Consider the following 17,404-nt stretch of genomic DNA (forward strand, 5'->3'; position numbering starts at 1 on the left):
TAGCCACACATTGTTCCAGGATAGGCATCAGCCAACGTGAAGTGGGAGCCCCCTGTTTTGGATTGAATTGTGTCCCCCCAAAAGATGCTGAAGCCCTCTCCCCGTGAATGTGACCTTATTTGTAAATTGGATCGTTGCAAGTGATCGGGATAAGATGAGGTCATCAGGGTTGGACTTAATCCAATATGACTGATGTTCTTCTAGAAAGGGGATATTTAGACACAGACCTAGACATAGAGGGCAGACCATTTGAAGTCATGGGGAGAAGGCCATCGAAAGCCCAGGAACGGCTGAGGCTATCAGAAGCTGGAGGAGAAGCATGGCAGACTCTCCCTCACAGCCCTCAGAAGGATCCAACCCTGTCATCACCTTGATTTCAGACTTCTAGTCCCCAGAACCGTGAGGCAATAAATTTCTGTTGTTTCAGCCACCTAATTGGTGGCAGTTTGTGAAGGCAGCCCCAGGAAAGCAATGCACCTCCCCTTCTGTTTAGACGGGGGCTGCTCCCTCCAGTGAGTGGAGTTGGCAGGTGCCCATGTTAGGAATGGAGTCGAGGGAGGGGGCAGACCGAAGACCAATGAGGAGGCTGCTGTGGGAATCCAGTAGAGTGGGGTCTGTGAAGCCTGAGGCCTGATGCTTACTAATTGATGCAAGGGCTTAGCAGTAAGCCCCTGAAGGTCTATAAATCAACCCTGATCTCCGGTGACACATCTGCTTTTCTTCCCCTCGTGTATTTCCTCTTGCACAGCATCCCTCCCTTCTCCACCTGACACCCCGGCCCCCCCTGCCACCCCCACCTTCCGGGCTTGAATTCTACTCAGTGTATACTTTCACCCGCATTGGAATGGGTGTGATTTCAGCAGCCTTGATTTCAGCTTCCTGTGACAGCTGTAACCTCTGTTCTCACTGAATTGCTAAGATTGCTGATAAATGCCAACCACTTGGAAGTTTTGCAAGTAACCAGGAACATGTTCCCATGCCAGGCTGTGGAAAAATGGGCTATGGAACGGCCCAGAAATTGAATGAATTAAAAGTTACTAGTAACTCCTCTCTGTTTCTAGGCCCACAAGTGCCCATTCAAGAAAAAGATTAGATCTAAAATGAAACTATCCTCCTAGCCTCATGTGGGAGGAAGAGTCCATTTACCTGTTCAAAGCCCCCGGAAGCCCAGCAGAGGGTGAGTGTGGCAACCTCACCATCCCCACGCCATCTTTCTTGCTCATATTTTGACTATTTAGAAAAGATTGGTTGGAAGGAACAATAGAAGGAATCACCCCAGCCACCACGTTAAAAGAAGCGCTACTGGCTAAGGAGACTTGATGTTAACTGCAAAGTCGCGTCCTGAATTGGATCCTGGAACACAAAAAGAACCCCGGTGGAAAAATGAGGAATCCAATTAATGCCGGCAGTTTAGTTAATAGTCGTGTACCAATGTTAATGTTTCTGTTTGGATAAATGTACCAAAATTGTGTAAGATGTTAACATTAGGGGAAGCTGACTGAGGGTATGTGGGAACGCATTGTACTACTTTGCAATTCTCTGGAAACCTGAAATGATTTCAAAATCAAAAGCTTAAAAACAAGTAAAATATATATTTTTAAATGTCCCTGGGATAGTACTTTTTGAATTGCAAGAGGTTGGACTCCAGAAGACACCCTCAGTTATGCAATCTGACCCTCAACCGCTAGGTGTTGCTGAGTGGCCAAAAAGACATCAGCCAAACGATTCAACATTTGCCGAGTGTCTATTCATGACCCTGTAGGGATGCCAAGACAAAGTCCTATGGAATCCTGCCCTCAAGGAGCTTCCTCTCTAGTGAGGGGGACAAGGATGTGTATGGATCGCTATGATACCAGGCGTAGTGTGTGGGAGTCAGAAAGGTTAATCAAGAGCTTGAGAGTAGAGAGAATTTCAATAGAAACAGAAGCCAAGGGACTCAAAGCTGAGGGTTGGCATCAGCAAAACACTGGGATATGTTAGGTATATGACTTTCCAGAGACCTGGGAATAGTCCAATAAAGCTGAAACTTGGAGGATTGGGGGGGGGGGGGCTCGAGGAGAGTTCTCAGAGACATAGGAGGACATAACATCAGTAAGGAGGACAAAATTCTTTTCTATTTTTAAAAGATAATTGTTTTATCATTAATAAAATAATATATATTTGGGCTGGCCGAGTGGTTAAGTTCATGTGCTCTGCTTGGGTGGCCCAGGGTTTCACCAGTTCGAATCCTGGGCGCAGACATGGCACCGCTCATCAAGCCATGCTGAGGTGGCATCCCACATGCCACAACTAGAAGGACCCACAAGTTAAAGAAAAAAAAATACACAACCATGTACCTGGGGGCTTTGGGAGAAAAAGGAAAAATAAAATAAAATCTTTAAAAATAATAATAATAATAATAATATATGTTCACTTTAAGAAGTTTGGAAAATCCAGAACAGTATAAAGAAGAAAACTAAACTCAATTGTTATTTTACCCTCCAGAACAAATATTTTGGTTGGTGCATTTCCTTCATTACATTTTGCTCCCATTTGGGCTCATATTGTACACACAGTCGGGCAGCCTTTGTTTGTTTCATTTAGCATAGCATCATAGGCCTTTCCCCACCTCATTAAAAAAGAATCATAAAGCCTGAAGGGAGTTCACTTAGTCCAACTTCCTCCTAATGCAAGATTCCTTCTTCAACATTGGAGGCTGACTGACAGATCTTTGTCTGGACACCTCTCATAGCAAGACTCTCATTCGTTCTTCAAGAGGTCATTCTAGGGGCCGGCCCTGTTGCCAAGTGGTTAAGTTCGAGCACTCTGCTTCGGTGGCCCAGGGTTTTGCTGGTTCGGACCCTGGGCGAGGACATGGCACCGCTCATCAGGCCATGCTGAGGCCGCATCCCACACAGCCCAACCAGAGGGACCACCACTAGAATATGCAACTATGTACTGGGGGGCTTTGGGGAGGAGAAGGGGAAAAAAAAGATTGGCAACAGATGTTAGCGCAGGTGCCAATCTTTAAAAAAAAAAAAAGAGGTCCATTCTATTGTTAGCTAAGTCCAATGATCACAGAGTTCCTCCATGCATCTTCATTATACTTCCCTATAACTGTCCTTTTTTGAGATGACAGATCTTCAAATACATCAAGAATCAAAGAGTCTCAGGGTTTAATTGATCTTGAAGTAGATGCAGTTACTTCATGGAGGGTCTCAAATGCCATGCCAAGGACCCTTGGACTGTAATCCAAGGGAGTCATCCATTTCTTTTTTTTTTAGGTCTTAGGAATTTTTATTTTTCTCATACGATGTGTGCCAAAGTTTAATTCATCAAACGTTTTCAAGCAGAGAAGTGGCATGATCAGAGCTGTGCTGGTGGATTAATACCATACTGAGGTATGAGTAGGTAATTAAAACCTACTGAGGGTTTATTATGCATCAGACGCAGTGCTACGTACTTTCCATATAGTCCTTATTTAGTTCTGACAACAAAACTGTGAGGTAGGGGCATAATCCCCATTTCACAGATGATGAACTGTGGGCCCCAAAAGGGGAAGTCACGTGCCCAAGCTCACACAAGTAGTAGGTGAGCAGTGCCTGCAGCATCATTTAAAGCACAGGGTGTAAATTCCTGCTGGGACGTGAATTAGCCGTGTGACCTTGGGCAAATCTCTAAAGCTCTCTGGGCCTTTCTCCCCATCCGTAAAATAATAAGGTTATCTTGATAAACAGTTTCGAGGGATGGCTGAAAGCGTAGACTTGGAATCAGACTGCAAGAGCTCTGTGCTTCTGTGTAGCCTCGTTGGACAAGTGGTTTAATCTCTCGCAGGCCTGTTGCTAACACTTGCCAGACCCAGGGCAGGAGGATGAAAGGGAAGCCCACATGGCTTAGGTCTAAGTATGTTAGAGTTAAACATCAAGTTAACACACTATTTTTTAAAAATATGTTTTATCCTTCTACCTTGACAAATATACCTTCCATAATAACCTAGAAAGCCAGGTTTTGAGTTGAGAATTCTTGGATTCCTTGGAGTTTCAGGTCAGAACGTGGCAGAGCCAGCTCCCTTCTCTTCCTACTCCTGGCTCCTGTGCACCCCTGGCCACCATGCCCAGGTTCTGTCCACACCCCTTACAGGTAGCCTGCCCTGGGCACAGGGGTGCACTCACTCACAGGGGAGTGTGTCCTTGGGAGGATAGACCCTGGGAAATGGCTGGCATAGATGCTGAAAGTGGAGTCAGGCCACTTGGACAGGGAATTCTGGAGTCTTGGGTACCCGGAACGTGGTCTAGAAGGGGTGCCCAGTCTCCAGGTGAGCATATCTCCTTGACCCCAGGGGACTCCTTGCCTGTGAGAAAGGGCACGGCTGGAGGAGGGTCAGACTGCAGCCCTGTAAAATGCAGGGCCAGAGCACCGACCCTGTTTGACATATCTAAGGAAGATACCGCCTCTCTGTGCCTCAGTTTCCTTTAGGGTGACCAACTCACCCAGGTTTGCCTGGGACTTTGCTGGGTTTAGCACTGAAAGTCCTACCTCCCAGCAAAACCCCTCAGACCCAGGCAAACTGAGACCATTGGTCACTCTCACTTCCTTATCTTTATAATTAGGCTAATAACATCTCATAGATTGTTGTGAGGATTAAATGAGTTATCCCATGTGGATGGAGTGTTTAGACCAGTGCCTGCCGCATGGTAAGTATTCTATGAGTACGTTAGCTATTATCACTTTTTTCATTTATTTTTTTTGTAGTAAAATACACATAATGTACAATTTACCATCTTAAGCATTTGGAAGTGTTCAGTTCAGTGGTATTAAATACATCCATAATGTTATGCAACCATCACCACCATTCGCCTCCGTAACTCTTTTCATCTTGTAAAACTAAAACTCTATCCCCACTAAACAATAACTCCTCCTTCTCCCCTCCTCACAGCCCCTGGCAACCACCATTCTACTTTCTGTCTCTGGGATTTTGACCACTCTAAGTATCTCATATACGTGTAAGCACACAGTATTTGTCTTTTTATGACTAACTTTTTCACTTAGCGTAATGCCCCCAAGGTTCACCCATGTTGTAGCATATTGCAGAATTTCCCTCCTTTTTAAAGCTGAATAATATCCAGTGTATGTATATACCACATTTGTTTATCTGTTCATCTGCCACTGGACATTTGAATTACTTTCACACTTTAGCTATTGTAAATAATGCTGCTATGAACATGGGTGTACAAATATCACTTTGAGATACTGCTTTCAATTATTTTGGGTGTATGCCCAGAGGTGGGATCGCTGGATCATATCATAATTCTATTTTTAGTTTTCTGGGGAACTACCATGCTGTTTTGCATAGCGACTGTACAGTCTTACATTCCCACCAACCATGCACAAGTGTTGCAGTTTCTCCATATCCTTGCTAACACTTGTTATTTTCTGGTTTTTTGATAGTAGCTATCCTAATGGGTGTGAGGTGGTATCTCACTGTGGTTTCGATTTGCAGGTACCTAACGATTAGTGATGTTGAGCATCTTTTCATGTGCTTCTTGGCCATTTGTATATTTTCTTTGGAGAAATGTCTATTCAAGTCCTTTGCCCATTTTAGAATCGCGTTGTTAGTTTTTTTGTTGTCGAGTTTTAAGAGTTCTCTATATATTCTGGACATTAATCCCTTATCAGACATATGATTTGCAAATATTTTCTCTCATTCTGTGGGCTGCCTTTTTATTCTGTTGATATTGTCTTTTGATGCACATTTAAAAAAATTTTCAAGTCCAACTTGTCTATTTTTTCTTTTATTGCCTGTGCCTTTGGTGTCACATCCAAGAAATCATTGCCAAATCCATTGTTATGAGGCTTTTGCCCTATGTTTTCTTCTAAAAGTTTTATAGTTTTAGTTCTTACATTTAGATCTTTGATCCATTTTGAGTTAATTTTTGTATATGGTATAAGGCAAGGGTCCAACTGCATTCTTCCGCATGTGGATATCCAGTTTTCCCAGTACTATTTGTTGAAAAGACTGTCATTTCCTCATTGAATGGTCTTGGCACTTTTGTCAAAAATCATTTGACCACATAGTTGAGGGTTTATTTCTGGGCTCTCCATCTGTTCTCTTTGTCTATATGTCCGTCTTTATGCCAGTACCACGATGTTTTGATTACTGTAGCTTTGTAGTAAATTTTGAAATCAGGAAGTGTGAGTCCTCCAACTTGTTCTTCTTTTAGCTATTATCATTTAAAAACTTCCATTCTACTAGAAAATGCTAAGTTTCTATAATTGGAGGCTTGGGTGAGAAAGAGGGAAGAATTGAGTCTGACTGAAGTTTTAAACTTGGAAGGCAAGACTCTAGCAAAGCTATTAGCTGAATGGGGAAAACCAGATGTGGTTGGTGGGAAGGTGTCAGTTCAATGTGGGTCATAGGGAGTTTGAAGGCCTTATGGGACATCCATGAGGACATGTCCCGTAGGCAGTTGGAAATATGGTTTTAGAGTTCAGGAGAGGGATGGGAGCCCAAGAGGCAGATGGGGAGTCATCCTCACAAAAGGAATCATTAGAAGAAGGCATGGACTTGGATAAGAGGAATGCGGGTTAGGACAAGGAGTATGAAGACTGGCGGGGCAGCAACATGTTGGTCCCATTCCACTCATACATGCGATACGTGTGCACTTTGCCATATTTCACTGACTCAAAAATGCCATTGATTTTAAGACATACCATTATTTTCTGTACCACTAAGAAAATATGCTGTCAATAATTATGACATGCTATTTATTGGCTATGAGGAACAACTGATTTCAAAGATACAAAAATGTGGGGAAAAAATACATCTTAGAATTAATTAAATGAGATACATGCCAGGCACTGTGTCAGGGATCATAGGGAGGAGAGTGCGATACAGTGATGAAGACCCTGCCTTCAAAAAGCTTCCAATCTCATAGCGACACCTGCAGACACTTCTCCGACAAGACTGACTGTGACAAGTGCTCCAGTGCAGGCACCAGAACTGTTCTGAGGTCAGCTGCTGCTTGTCAAGTATTTACAGGAGTTATTAATATAAGCAGAATTGACAGCCATGTCTTTCTTGGGATTTCTAGTCCTCCCCCTCCTTTTCCCTAATGCCTGAAATTTCTAGGGACAAAACCTTTCGAACCAGTTTTGAATGAATTGAGATAATGGATTAAAACATCATATGGTGAGTGCTGAATTGGTATGACTCTTATAGAAGGCAATTTGGCACTATCCAAATATGAATGCATTTGCCCTTTGACCTTGCAATACCACTCTAAGAATATATCTTGCAGATATGCTCACCCATGTGGAAAATGCGACATATACAAGGTTATTCAGTACAGCATTGTTTGAAATAGCAAATAATTGGGAATAACCTAAGAGCCATGGATAGGGCACTGGTTAACTAGATTATGGAACATTCATACCACGGATCCCAGATCAAGGAAATGCTTGATGTACGAACAAGGAAAAGATCCCTAGTGTGCACTGTTAAGTGAAAAAGTGCCAGGTGCAGAACAGTTACCGTAGACTACCATTTGTATTTAAAATGGGGAATAAGAAGACATTTCTACAAATGTGCTGTGTACGCATGAAGAAACACTAGGATACACAGGAATCTGATAGTGGTTGTGGTGGGGGAGGGAAAGGTAGAGAATTTGGCAGAATTTGGGGTCAGAGAATGGAGGAGGACTTTTTATAGTTTATTCCTAAACTATAGGAATGCACCATCTATTTAAAATGTTAAATTAATTGAATTTTTTAAATACCCCATGAGAAGAGTTAACCCGGTGACTAAATTCCCACCAAAGGGTGAAAGTCTACTATTCATTCATTCATTCATTCATTTATTCAATAACCTATAGTAATCAGGAAACTTCTCTAGCTATTAATAATAGTTAACAAGTATTAAGCACTTACAATGTGCCAGGCATTGCGATAAGAGCTTTCACATACCCGATCTCCTTTAATCCTCACCCCCCTATATGGCGCAGGTGTCTATTATTACAGAAGAGGAAGTTGAGGATGAGCGAGGTTGTTCTTGCCCAGAGTCAACTGTGAACATCCAGGCTCCACCATCCTGGGCCAGACCCGATTCTGGGCACTAAGGATACCAAGACAACACAAATCCTGCCCTTTTGGACTTAGTCTGGTGAAGAAGACAGGCGTGTAAAGTCGCAGATTCACAGACAGGTTTTGAGCAGGGAGGGGAGTGTTAGAGCACGATGCTTAGGGATTAAGGGACAAAGGGAACAGAGAGGCTGGGGACAAGGAGAAAACCACTCCCACGACACCCTTTTGCCAAGGACAGGCCCTCTAAGTAGCAGTGGAACTCGGCGGCGCCTATGTGGGAGACAAGCCCCGCAGCCTCGGAACCAACAATGAACAAAGGCTGCCGGTGCTGTGTAAGAACAGAGGAGATCTAACAACAGCCCGGCTCGTTTGATCAGTGTAGACATCCCTTCTGGACTTTGAAGCCTGAAGTGCTCTCCTTTAGCTGTCTACACAGATCAAATAAGCTGGCTGACTGCCATATCTCGACTTCACTTTGTGCTAATCCACAGTCACAGCCAGCTCCACAGCGATCCGACCAAGCCATCTGAGCAGAGGCAAAAATAATTCTCCTGGGCAAAGATAGACAGTTCCAAGATGTGAATGTTAACTCCTTGCTGCCACTTCAGGAGGGAGCGGATTGAGAAGTTAGTTTGGGGAAGCTTCCAAGAAGGGAGCGTCTGCCCTTTTCCACAGTGAAGTGGCCAAGCTGTTTCTCTCCTCACAGTTGAAAGCCCTTCCTATTTCAGGGCTCAAATACGGACACTTATAAGAGTTGACAACAAAGAGCTGCAGTCTGGCTCTCAGAAAGGCAGCCCCACCCTAAAGAACACGGATCCTCCCAGTGCACACCTTTTTATTCCCAGGATCACTCTTGGGGAAACCTTACCCCAGGCCCCTCAGTCCTCAGGCAGCAGTGATGATCTCAGGGAATCCTTGTCACAGAGACTGGCTGGACAAGGCATCTCACAACAAACCCAGAAGCTAAGTGGCATCGCTAGAAAAGATTAAAAATCTACATGAGTTCTAACATCTTCGTTCCTAGCTGCGGTTTCCATGGAAATAGACATCTGCTCTAGGGAGAAAGAAAAGGTGGGGGGAAGAGGTGTAAGTGGTTTAAAATAATCAGTGTTTTGAAAGATTTATTTTTTTTTCCTGTCACAACATTAATAGTCAGAAATGTGAGATTTTTGTGTGGCAATTTCTCGTATTTGAAAAAAATATGCCTCAAATGGGTGGGACCTTCCTCTGCAAACCTCCAGATCAAGTACAAAGACTTCAAGATAAAGCCTGGTTCAGGGGATAATAGACCTCTTGGCCTTGGGTTCCTTGCTGGTTTCTGTTGCCTGCCAATCTGTTACTTTTCACTGAAGTCTAACCCTCACCCCCTCCAGCCTTTCTAATGATTTGTGAGATTTCGCTCAGAAAAACCGACAGATGGAAACACCTGGCCGTTTCATGGCTAAGTTTGGTCTGAGAGGAAGAAGCCTTTTAGAGCTCAGAATTCGAATTGTTCCTGGTCCTGCTCACATGCTAAGGGAAAACCACTTAGATTGGGGGCGGGGGAGAGGCGACCCCACACAAGGGCGATTGTTGGAGAAAATGCCGCAACAAGCGTATTTCAGGCAACAGCACATTGCTAATTGTCTGCTTTGTGTGGTATGTCTGCTGCCTGTATGTTCCAGTTTTCATTGTCCCGGGCACCTATTAATTGGCTTTATCTCTAGCACATCCCTAGTGACTAGCTGGACACGGGGAAGTCTTCTTAAATTAGGACTGTTGTTTCAGCAGGGTTGGTCCATTGTATTTGTATCTTAGTTTGGGGAAATGGAGCCCACTGATTAATAAAAGGGTGTCTTTCTGCCCAGTCAGGATCTCAAAACAGGTGTGTTGGTGTAATGACCACCACCCGAGGACACAGCCTTGGTGAGGACACAGACCTGGTCAGGGACACAGCCTTAGTGAGGGGAGGATGGGAGGAGAAGTCTGGGAACTACGTTCATTTTATTTATTTTTCCTCTGCCCTTTTTGTGGGAAGAGGCAGGCCAGTCATTCTAAGATAGGCAAGGTCAGACCAATTTCCTTTGTGCCTCTTGTGCTTCTGACCTATCCAGGCTAAGAGGAACCATGACCTTGTGGCTCCTTTGTTTTGATTCTTAAAAAGGGCCCAGCACCACTCTGGGGAGCACGTGCTCCGAGAACAAAAGCAACACTTAACTGCAGTCTGTGCGGTCTCCAACTGCTATTGCTCTTCCCTTCCCATCACCGGCGAAGGGCTGGGCAGAACAGATGGAGTCTGCACTTAAGCCGAGTGACTGTTAGACCAAAGAAGATCACATTCCAGAGCCTCGCGCTTTTACCCCACAGGTCCCTGCTCACAAGCTCAGGGACCCTAGGAAGGCAGCGAGAACGCACACAGTGAGGAAAGGGCCACGCCCGTGACCTGTTAGGGCTGAGTGGGTTAGGGATTATCATGATGTCACAATACAAGTGACACTCGGGTGTCGAAGTGGGGCGCCGAGTCCAGGGGGCCTTACAAGGGTATTGTCCTGTCACAAGGGCTTGGGCGTCGTAGGAGGCGGCCCGGGGTGGGGCACCGGAGGGGCACTGCGCTGTCCGAGTGCTGCCCTTGGGGCGATGCGAGGCACGTGGCTCAACAGAGGCGGAGTCCAGGCGGCCACCTTCTGAGGTAGGAGGGACCCCGCCCCGCCCTTTTCCTAGGGATGGTAGAGCTGGTTCAGACCCAGGCCAGGGGTCACGTCAACGCCCTCTTCCGCGATCAGACGAGCCCCCCCGGCCCACGACTCACACCTGGGGAGACCCCCAAATGCCCCCACCCCTTGCATTGTCCCCCTGCCCCGCCAGCCTGCACTACACTTCCCGAGGTGCCGTGGGGCCCGAGGGGCGGGGCCCACTTGGGCTGTGGGGGAGGGGTCGGCACGTGCCGCCGCTCTCAGCCAATGCGGAGCCCTGCGGGGAGGTCACGTGCCGCTGTTTGGCGCTTTTGTGCGCGCCCGGGTCTGTTGGTGCTCAGAGTGTGGCCAGGCGGCTCGGACTGAGCAGGTGGGTGCGGGGCCCCAGGAGGCGGCGGCGGCGGCGGCAGGCTGGGGGCAACGAGGGGGACACAGCCGGCGGGAGGATACGCGGCAGAGGCCTCCTGTTAGCCGACGGCAGGCGGGGCCGCGGACCCCAGAGGGGCTGGCCGGCGGGGGTCCCTCCGCTTTCTGTGTGGCTCGGGCGGAGCCTCGGCTTTGTCCCTGCTCCCTGGGGGCGCGGCTGTCGTGGGGAGGGGGCGCGGCCAGCTGGGCGAGCCTCGGGCGTTAGCCCCGGGGTGCCATCGAGGAGACAATAGGGGGCGTGGGCCCTCGTTTGTCTCCTTCGTTCCCCGTGCTGGCACGGCCCCGCTGGGGTCCCTATTGTCTGAAGGGGTGGGGCGGCGCCCCCAGGGAGCAGCGGCCTTAGGGCCAGACTGCGGACGGCCTGGGCCGGGCCCTCCCCTCGAACGCCCCCGCCCAGTGACTGTGGGGCCGCTTTGGAGAGGCTAACGCCCCAAGAGGGCTCTCCTGTCCTCGCGGCGGGGGGCGCGACAGCTAGGGTGGCGGCAGGTTGGGTGGGAGCGAAGGGAGGAGGTGGCGAGCCGACGGCGGGGCTACCCCACGGCCCCCTCCCGGGGCCCGCCCCACCCGCCGAGCTGGGGCGGGGGTGGTCTCGAGGTGTTTTTGGCGGGAGTTGGGGGGGGCGTCCGCGCGGGGCGAGCCCGCGGAGGGCGGGGTTACCCGGATAGGACCGTTAGCCCCGCCCACCCCTCCCCTTCCCACGCGCGCGGGCTCCGGGGTGTTGTGAGTTCCGGGAGATTCGAAAAGGCGCGGGGAGGAGGGGGGCGGGGCCAGGGACCGGAGCGCTGGGCTGCTCTGATTGGCCGGGGGCCGCTTTTTCTCGCTGGGCCAGGGCCACGCCCATCCTCGGTCGGATGCTCGGTCTAATCCTCTGCCAGGTTTAGACTCTTTCGCTACCTCTGGTTTTAATTTCTAGCTGTTGGGATCCTGTAATCCTACGCTTTTGATACTAGCCTGGGGGTTCACGAGAGTCCTGACGTTAAAAAAGCGAGAAGGGGTGTAGAATTTATCATGACACGAGGTAGCAAATATTATAACGTAAAACCTAGAGGTTCGTAAAACTAATTTTGCTCGTTGTTGGACAGGGAATTTAAACCCCAAGAACAATAGGAGTTCTACATAATTGGTTAATGTTAGCTTGGGCGTTGTGTTTTCCACTATGGCAGACAGAGACAAAGCAAGGGTGGGTATTTCATTTGCACAATGAGTTGTAGGCACTATTAAGATGGCTCCGGTCTCACTGTTTGGGGGGAAAATTTAGAGTTTACAGGGGGCAAAAAAATCTTGTGACTTAACCTCGCCTAATTTTTAAAATCCGAGAGTTGTTTTTTGAACAAGCAATCACAGTTAACTTGATTTTCTGCAACCAGTGTTATATTTAGTTCCAATTTCCCAGTGTTTCAGTATTTTATAGATTTTTATAATTAGAGTTAATGATGTCTTATTTAATTCCACGGTAGTGATTTTTCTGACATTGATTTATGTGGATGTGATTTGAGGTCCCTTTGGATCGATGACATAGAAATACAAAGAAATTGATTGCATGCTTTCGAAAATCGTTTTCAGGGCTTTCCTTGCCAGTGGATTGTGTAGAATACACTGCCAGTCTCTTGTCTTCTGTTCACCATGGCTTCTTCTGGTAGGTAATCTACTTGGAAAAGCTGAAATTGTGATGGGCTTATGATTTTAGAATAGGAGATGGCTCAGGTCTTAAACTATTAATTTGGCACTTGTATTTTGGCCTTATCAAAAAATCTATTTTATAAATCGGAATAATTAAAGAAGAAAAAATGATTACCACTTGAATGTACTGAGAGCTCATAATTAATTGTTTCATTATTAAACGATTTGGCTTGGTCTAAAGCAAAATTGTGGAGTTTTGCACAAGTCTTCCTTTGTTCATGAAAACGATTGTCAAATACTGATGTTTCAGAATGGTATTTATTAACCCAAAAATGTCGAGCTTTGTTTTTCTGAGAGGCGGTATTCAGATAATTTCTTGCCTGCAAACACAGCTTCTTCATCAGCCCCAATTCTTTTCCTTAAATTGATTTGGTTTTTAGAAAATTAAGAACAGTTTATTGGAATAGGAAAACACTGTTCTTCTGAATACATTATAAATATGATCAAATTCAGATATCCAGGTGAAAGAACTGGAGAAGCGGGCCTCAGGCCAGGCTTTTGAGCTGATTCTCAGCCCTCGATCAAAAGAATCTGTCCCAGAATTCCCCCTTTCTCCTCCAAAGAAGAAGGATCTTTCCCTGGAGGAAATTCAGAAGAAATTAGAAGCTGCAGAAGAAAGACGCAAGGTAAACATCACAATTCACAGAAAACAGCTGTTTATTCATGTAATGTTGCAAGTCAGTTTTATTTCCATAACAGGAGGAAAACAGAACTGTAGTTGTGTGGTGGTTATAACCATATGAGAATTATATATGCCAGTGGCTGGAAGAGCATATCAGCCATCATTTATTGAGCTCCTATTATGTACCAGCTCCTCTACTTATATTTTTCTCCTTTAATACAGTGACCCTAACGGCTAGATGTTGTCTGAGATACTGAAATTAGAAAATGGCCTTTGGAATATTGTCATTTTCCTGAGTCCTACAGCTAGTGAATACTGGAACCAGAATTCAAGTCCAGGTCCATCTGAAACCTGAGTTCTTGCTTCTCACGCTTTCTCTTTGAAAAACAGATTTGTTGGTGGATGATCCTTTTTTTGTCTCTTTAGGTTTTGGGTTTCTTTTGGTGTGTGGGGGGGGGTGCAGTTTTATTGTTTTGTGTTTTGAAAGCTGTGCAATAAAAACATTTTAAATTGCTAGTAATGTGATTGTGTTGCTCCCTGGCCATACTGGTATTGTGGCAGCTTTTCTCTAATCTAAGCAATTCTGTGATAAAGTAACCATCTTTAAAAGGAACTAATGAGAAAAATGAACAAATGTTAATATGTTTGTTATAGGAAAATTGGGAACCACAGAAGTTTGTAAATAAAAAAAGTATTCATTATCCTACTTCCCAGAAATAACCATTGTTAACATCTTGGTGTATTTCCTTTTATTCAATATTAGTCTATTCATTAAGAACTTCACACAAATTCTCATTAGTTCCCCTTCCCAGCAACCCTGATTGGGGTGAGTGGGTTTAATTTTAAAATTAGTGAAAACTGGGGTGCAGAAGGGGGAAGTAGTAGCCGGCCCCCGACCAGTGCAGCTAGGGCGGTTTGCAGTCTAGTACAGTTAACCACACAAATACGCATATAGGCCCCTTTTTAAGCTGTTGTAGCATGTGCCAAGCACCTTTCAGTGCCACACGTTGTGTGTATGTGCACTGACCCACTGTCGACACCGAGTCGGTTTCCCACCAAGTGTGGCAGTGTTTGCCCCGGTGCGTCGTCTCCTACCTGCTCTTCTGTGTAGCTGAGTTCACGGAGGAGATGCAGCCAGAGGCTGGACAGGGAAGTTTTTTAGGAGTCAGTCTTGGCCCTGTAGTCATTAGCCTGTGCTTTACATAGAAACTGGCTAAATATAATGAAACTTTTATCATGACTGGGCTTTTGTAGAAAAGAATAAACAGAACCAGTGGCAGATGCTCTGTAGTTTTCCTGCAAGTCAGTGCTTCCAAACACATCAGAATCTGTTTGGTAACAAACTATTCTGAGTCTGTTGAAGGAGGCACACCGTGGTGACAGCTCCAGTGGTCTAGAAGTTAATACAGCTTCCACAGAGAAAAGTTAATGAGCTTTTCCTTGAAACAGAAATCCTCCTGGCTTAAATAGTAATCTGGAGGCTTAGTGTTAAATTTTCTATTATTCATGTATTTTCTTTTTATCAATGTGGCTACTTTTTTATAATCTAATTTTGTTTGGGTAGCCTTTGAAGTTAAATAACCAACATTCTTTGCAGTAAAGTTCCATTCCTAAATGTGTATCACTTAAGTCATCTTAGTACTATTAAGCAGTAAATCTTATAAGGATTTCCTTGAGGAATAATTGGGCAAGAATCTCTCGGCAAACATGGGCAGTTTTCCAAAGTAAATACAAACACGAGGAAAAGAGTATGATTTTCAGTCTTTTGATAATGGATAATTCAGGTCTTGACTTCAGTATCATTTAAAGAGATGTGATTTTCTGCCTCTTTTCAATACCCCCAATTAATAATTTCTTTTGTAATTTTAACTAATGCTAAATACGTTTCAGAGAGCCTAGCGTGTTAAACTTTTTTCCAGTCCCATGAAGCTGAGGTCTTGAAGCAGCTTGCTGAGAAACGAGAGCACGAGAAAGAAGTGCTTCAGAAAGCAATAGAAGAGAACAACAACTTCAGTAAAATGGCGGAAGAGAAACTGACCCACAAAATGGAAGCCAACAAAGAGAACCGAGAGGCACAAATGGCTGCCAAACTGGAGCGTTTGCGGGAGAAGGTTGGTGTCTCAGCCTTGCTTTGAGAGAGGCTAAGAGCTTGCAGTTTGATGCACCAATGAAGTGGCTTGAACTAATGCTTTAATCAAAGGTGTTTGGAGTCTTTGTCATCAATTTGGGGGCTTAACATGTTAAATGAGAGGAATCTCGTTTTCAAATAAGATGGAATGTTCAGTAGTTTCCAGCATAACTGCACATTCCTTGGAAGAAGAGTCAGAGGCTCAGTCGTTAGGTTCCGTGAGTAACCCAGGAAGTTTGAAGATGATGTCTTAGAACTCTAATTATGTGATTCCCATAATATATAATTTTTATAAGTATACAATATGTGTACTGATGCTGTGTTGGGCCTCTTGAGGGCGCCTGACTTTGCGAGCTTTTTTATTTGACTGATGATATTTACTGTTTCTTTACAGGACAAGCACATTGAAGAAGTGCGGAAGAACAAAGAATCCAAAGATCCTGCTGATGAGACTGAAGCTGACTAATTTGTTCTGAGAACTGACTTTCTCCCCCTCCCCTTCCTAAATATCCAAAGACTGTACTGGCCAGTGTCATTTTATTTTTGCCCTCCTGACAAATATCCTAGAAGCTGATGTAGGACTGTATAGGTAGATCCAAACTGTAAGATGTTGTTTTAGGGGCTAAAGGGGAGAAACTGAAAGTGTTTTGCTCTTTTTCTAAAGTGTTGAAGTCTTTCTAATGTAGCTATTTTTCTTGTTGCATCTTTTCTACTTCAGTACACTTGGTGTACTGGGTTAATGGCTAGTACTGTATTGGCTCCGTGAAAACATGTTTGTGAAAAGAGTATGTAGTGGCTACTTTCAAACTGTTAGATGCTGAATATCTGTTCACTTTTGAATCCCAGTTCTGTCCCCATCTTACCAGATGCTACTGTACTTGAATGGTTAATAAAACTGCACAGTGCTGTTGATGGCAGTGACTTCTTTCTATCCAGGTAATAAATTGTCAAGTGATAGAGACCCTCCTAGTTTGTATTTGTTCCAGTGAGGCCTTTGGGCTGGCAGAAATACCCAGTGCGCGCATCACTGCAAGTTCTCTGCCCTCGAGTTTCTCCTGCAGAGTTGTTTGTATTGTCTTCATCCACAATCGTCACTTTGTTGGGATGCCCTGGCCCAGATCAGCTGTTACGAGAGTCTTTCAGATGTTTGTTTGCAAACAGGCATTTTTTTGTTCTTGTGTCCCTGTTAAAAAGGCAGATTAAAGGCACAAATGGTGTTTCTAGAGAACAGTTTAGAGGAAACCTTAAGATGTTAGCTAGAGAGATTCGATGGTTTCTTTGCTTTATATTACCACTGGGGGTGGGGGTGCGTCGTAATACTTTCCTGCCATAGAAGCTCTTGACTCAAGAATCAGAATTTTCTTTGCAGCAACTCCTGTGAGGAGATAAAGGGAGCCTTAGTTTCCAGAGGAGCATTTGACTTGGGTGGCTAAGGTTGACATTACTTCATCTCATATCCCGAGGCTGCAATATCACTGTTGTAATATTGACAGCATTGCCTCTCAATTCAGGGAAAGCCTTGGCAGTTTTCCTCGGCTATTTAGGAAGTAGCCTTAATTACATGAGTATCTGCTTCTCAGACATTTGTGTAAAAGCTTTCGGAAGCCACGCACCTACAGTGAAAGTTTGCAGGGTGACTGCTGATCGTGCAGCGGGGTCTGCGTGTCTCTGTGCATGAGTCTCTGCAGCTCTTGATTTGGGTTTTACCAAACTTCTAAGAAGAATAGCAGCCTATTTTAACCTTCCTCCTATGCTGTTAGGATTAAATGAGTGTGTGTGTGTGTGTATACACAGAGAACATGATGACAACTGTGTTTG

At 45.2% G+C, this 17,404-nt stretch overlaps 1 protein-coding gene across 8 annotated transcripts; it reads left to right on the plus strand.

The window, feature by feature from the left end:
- The first annotated feature begins 9,773 nt into the window (after nt 1–9,773).
- STMN1 (stathmin 1) lies at nt 9,774–16,496 on the plus strand. 8 transcript variants are annotated; one of them, XM_070610658.1, is made up of 6 exons: nt 11,099–11,196; nt 12,239–12,336; nt 12,720–12,792; nt 13,290–13,462; nt 15,378–15,569; nt 15,981–16,496. In XM_070610658.1, exons 3-6 carry the CDS (start codon nt 12,780–12,782, stop codon nt 16,050–16,052), a joined length of 450 nt encoding a protein of 149 aa, XP_070466759.1. In that variant the 5' UTR covers nt 11,099–11,196; nt 12,239–12,336; nt 12,720–12,779; the 3' UTR covers nt 16,053–16,496. The 8 variants fall into 8 exon arrangements, with proteins under 8 accessions (XP_070466756.1, XP_070466754.1, XP_070466755.1 ...); XM_070610659.1 differs by lacking the exon at nt 11,099–11,196 and adding an exon at nt 11,482–11,642; XM_070610660.1 differs by lacking the exon at nt 11,099–11,196 and adding an exon at nt 11,976–12,031.
- Nucleotides 16,497–17,404: the final 908 nt, after the last annotated feature.

The sequence above is a fragment of the Equus przewalskii genome, chromosome 2 (genome assembly GCF_037783145.1).
Source record: "Equus przewalskii isolate Varuska chromosome 2, EquPr2, whole genome shotgun sequence".
NCBI classification, from domain to species: domain Eukaryota; kingdom Metazoa; phylum Chordata; class Mammalia; order Perissodactyla; family Equidae; genus Equus; species Equus przewalskii.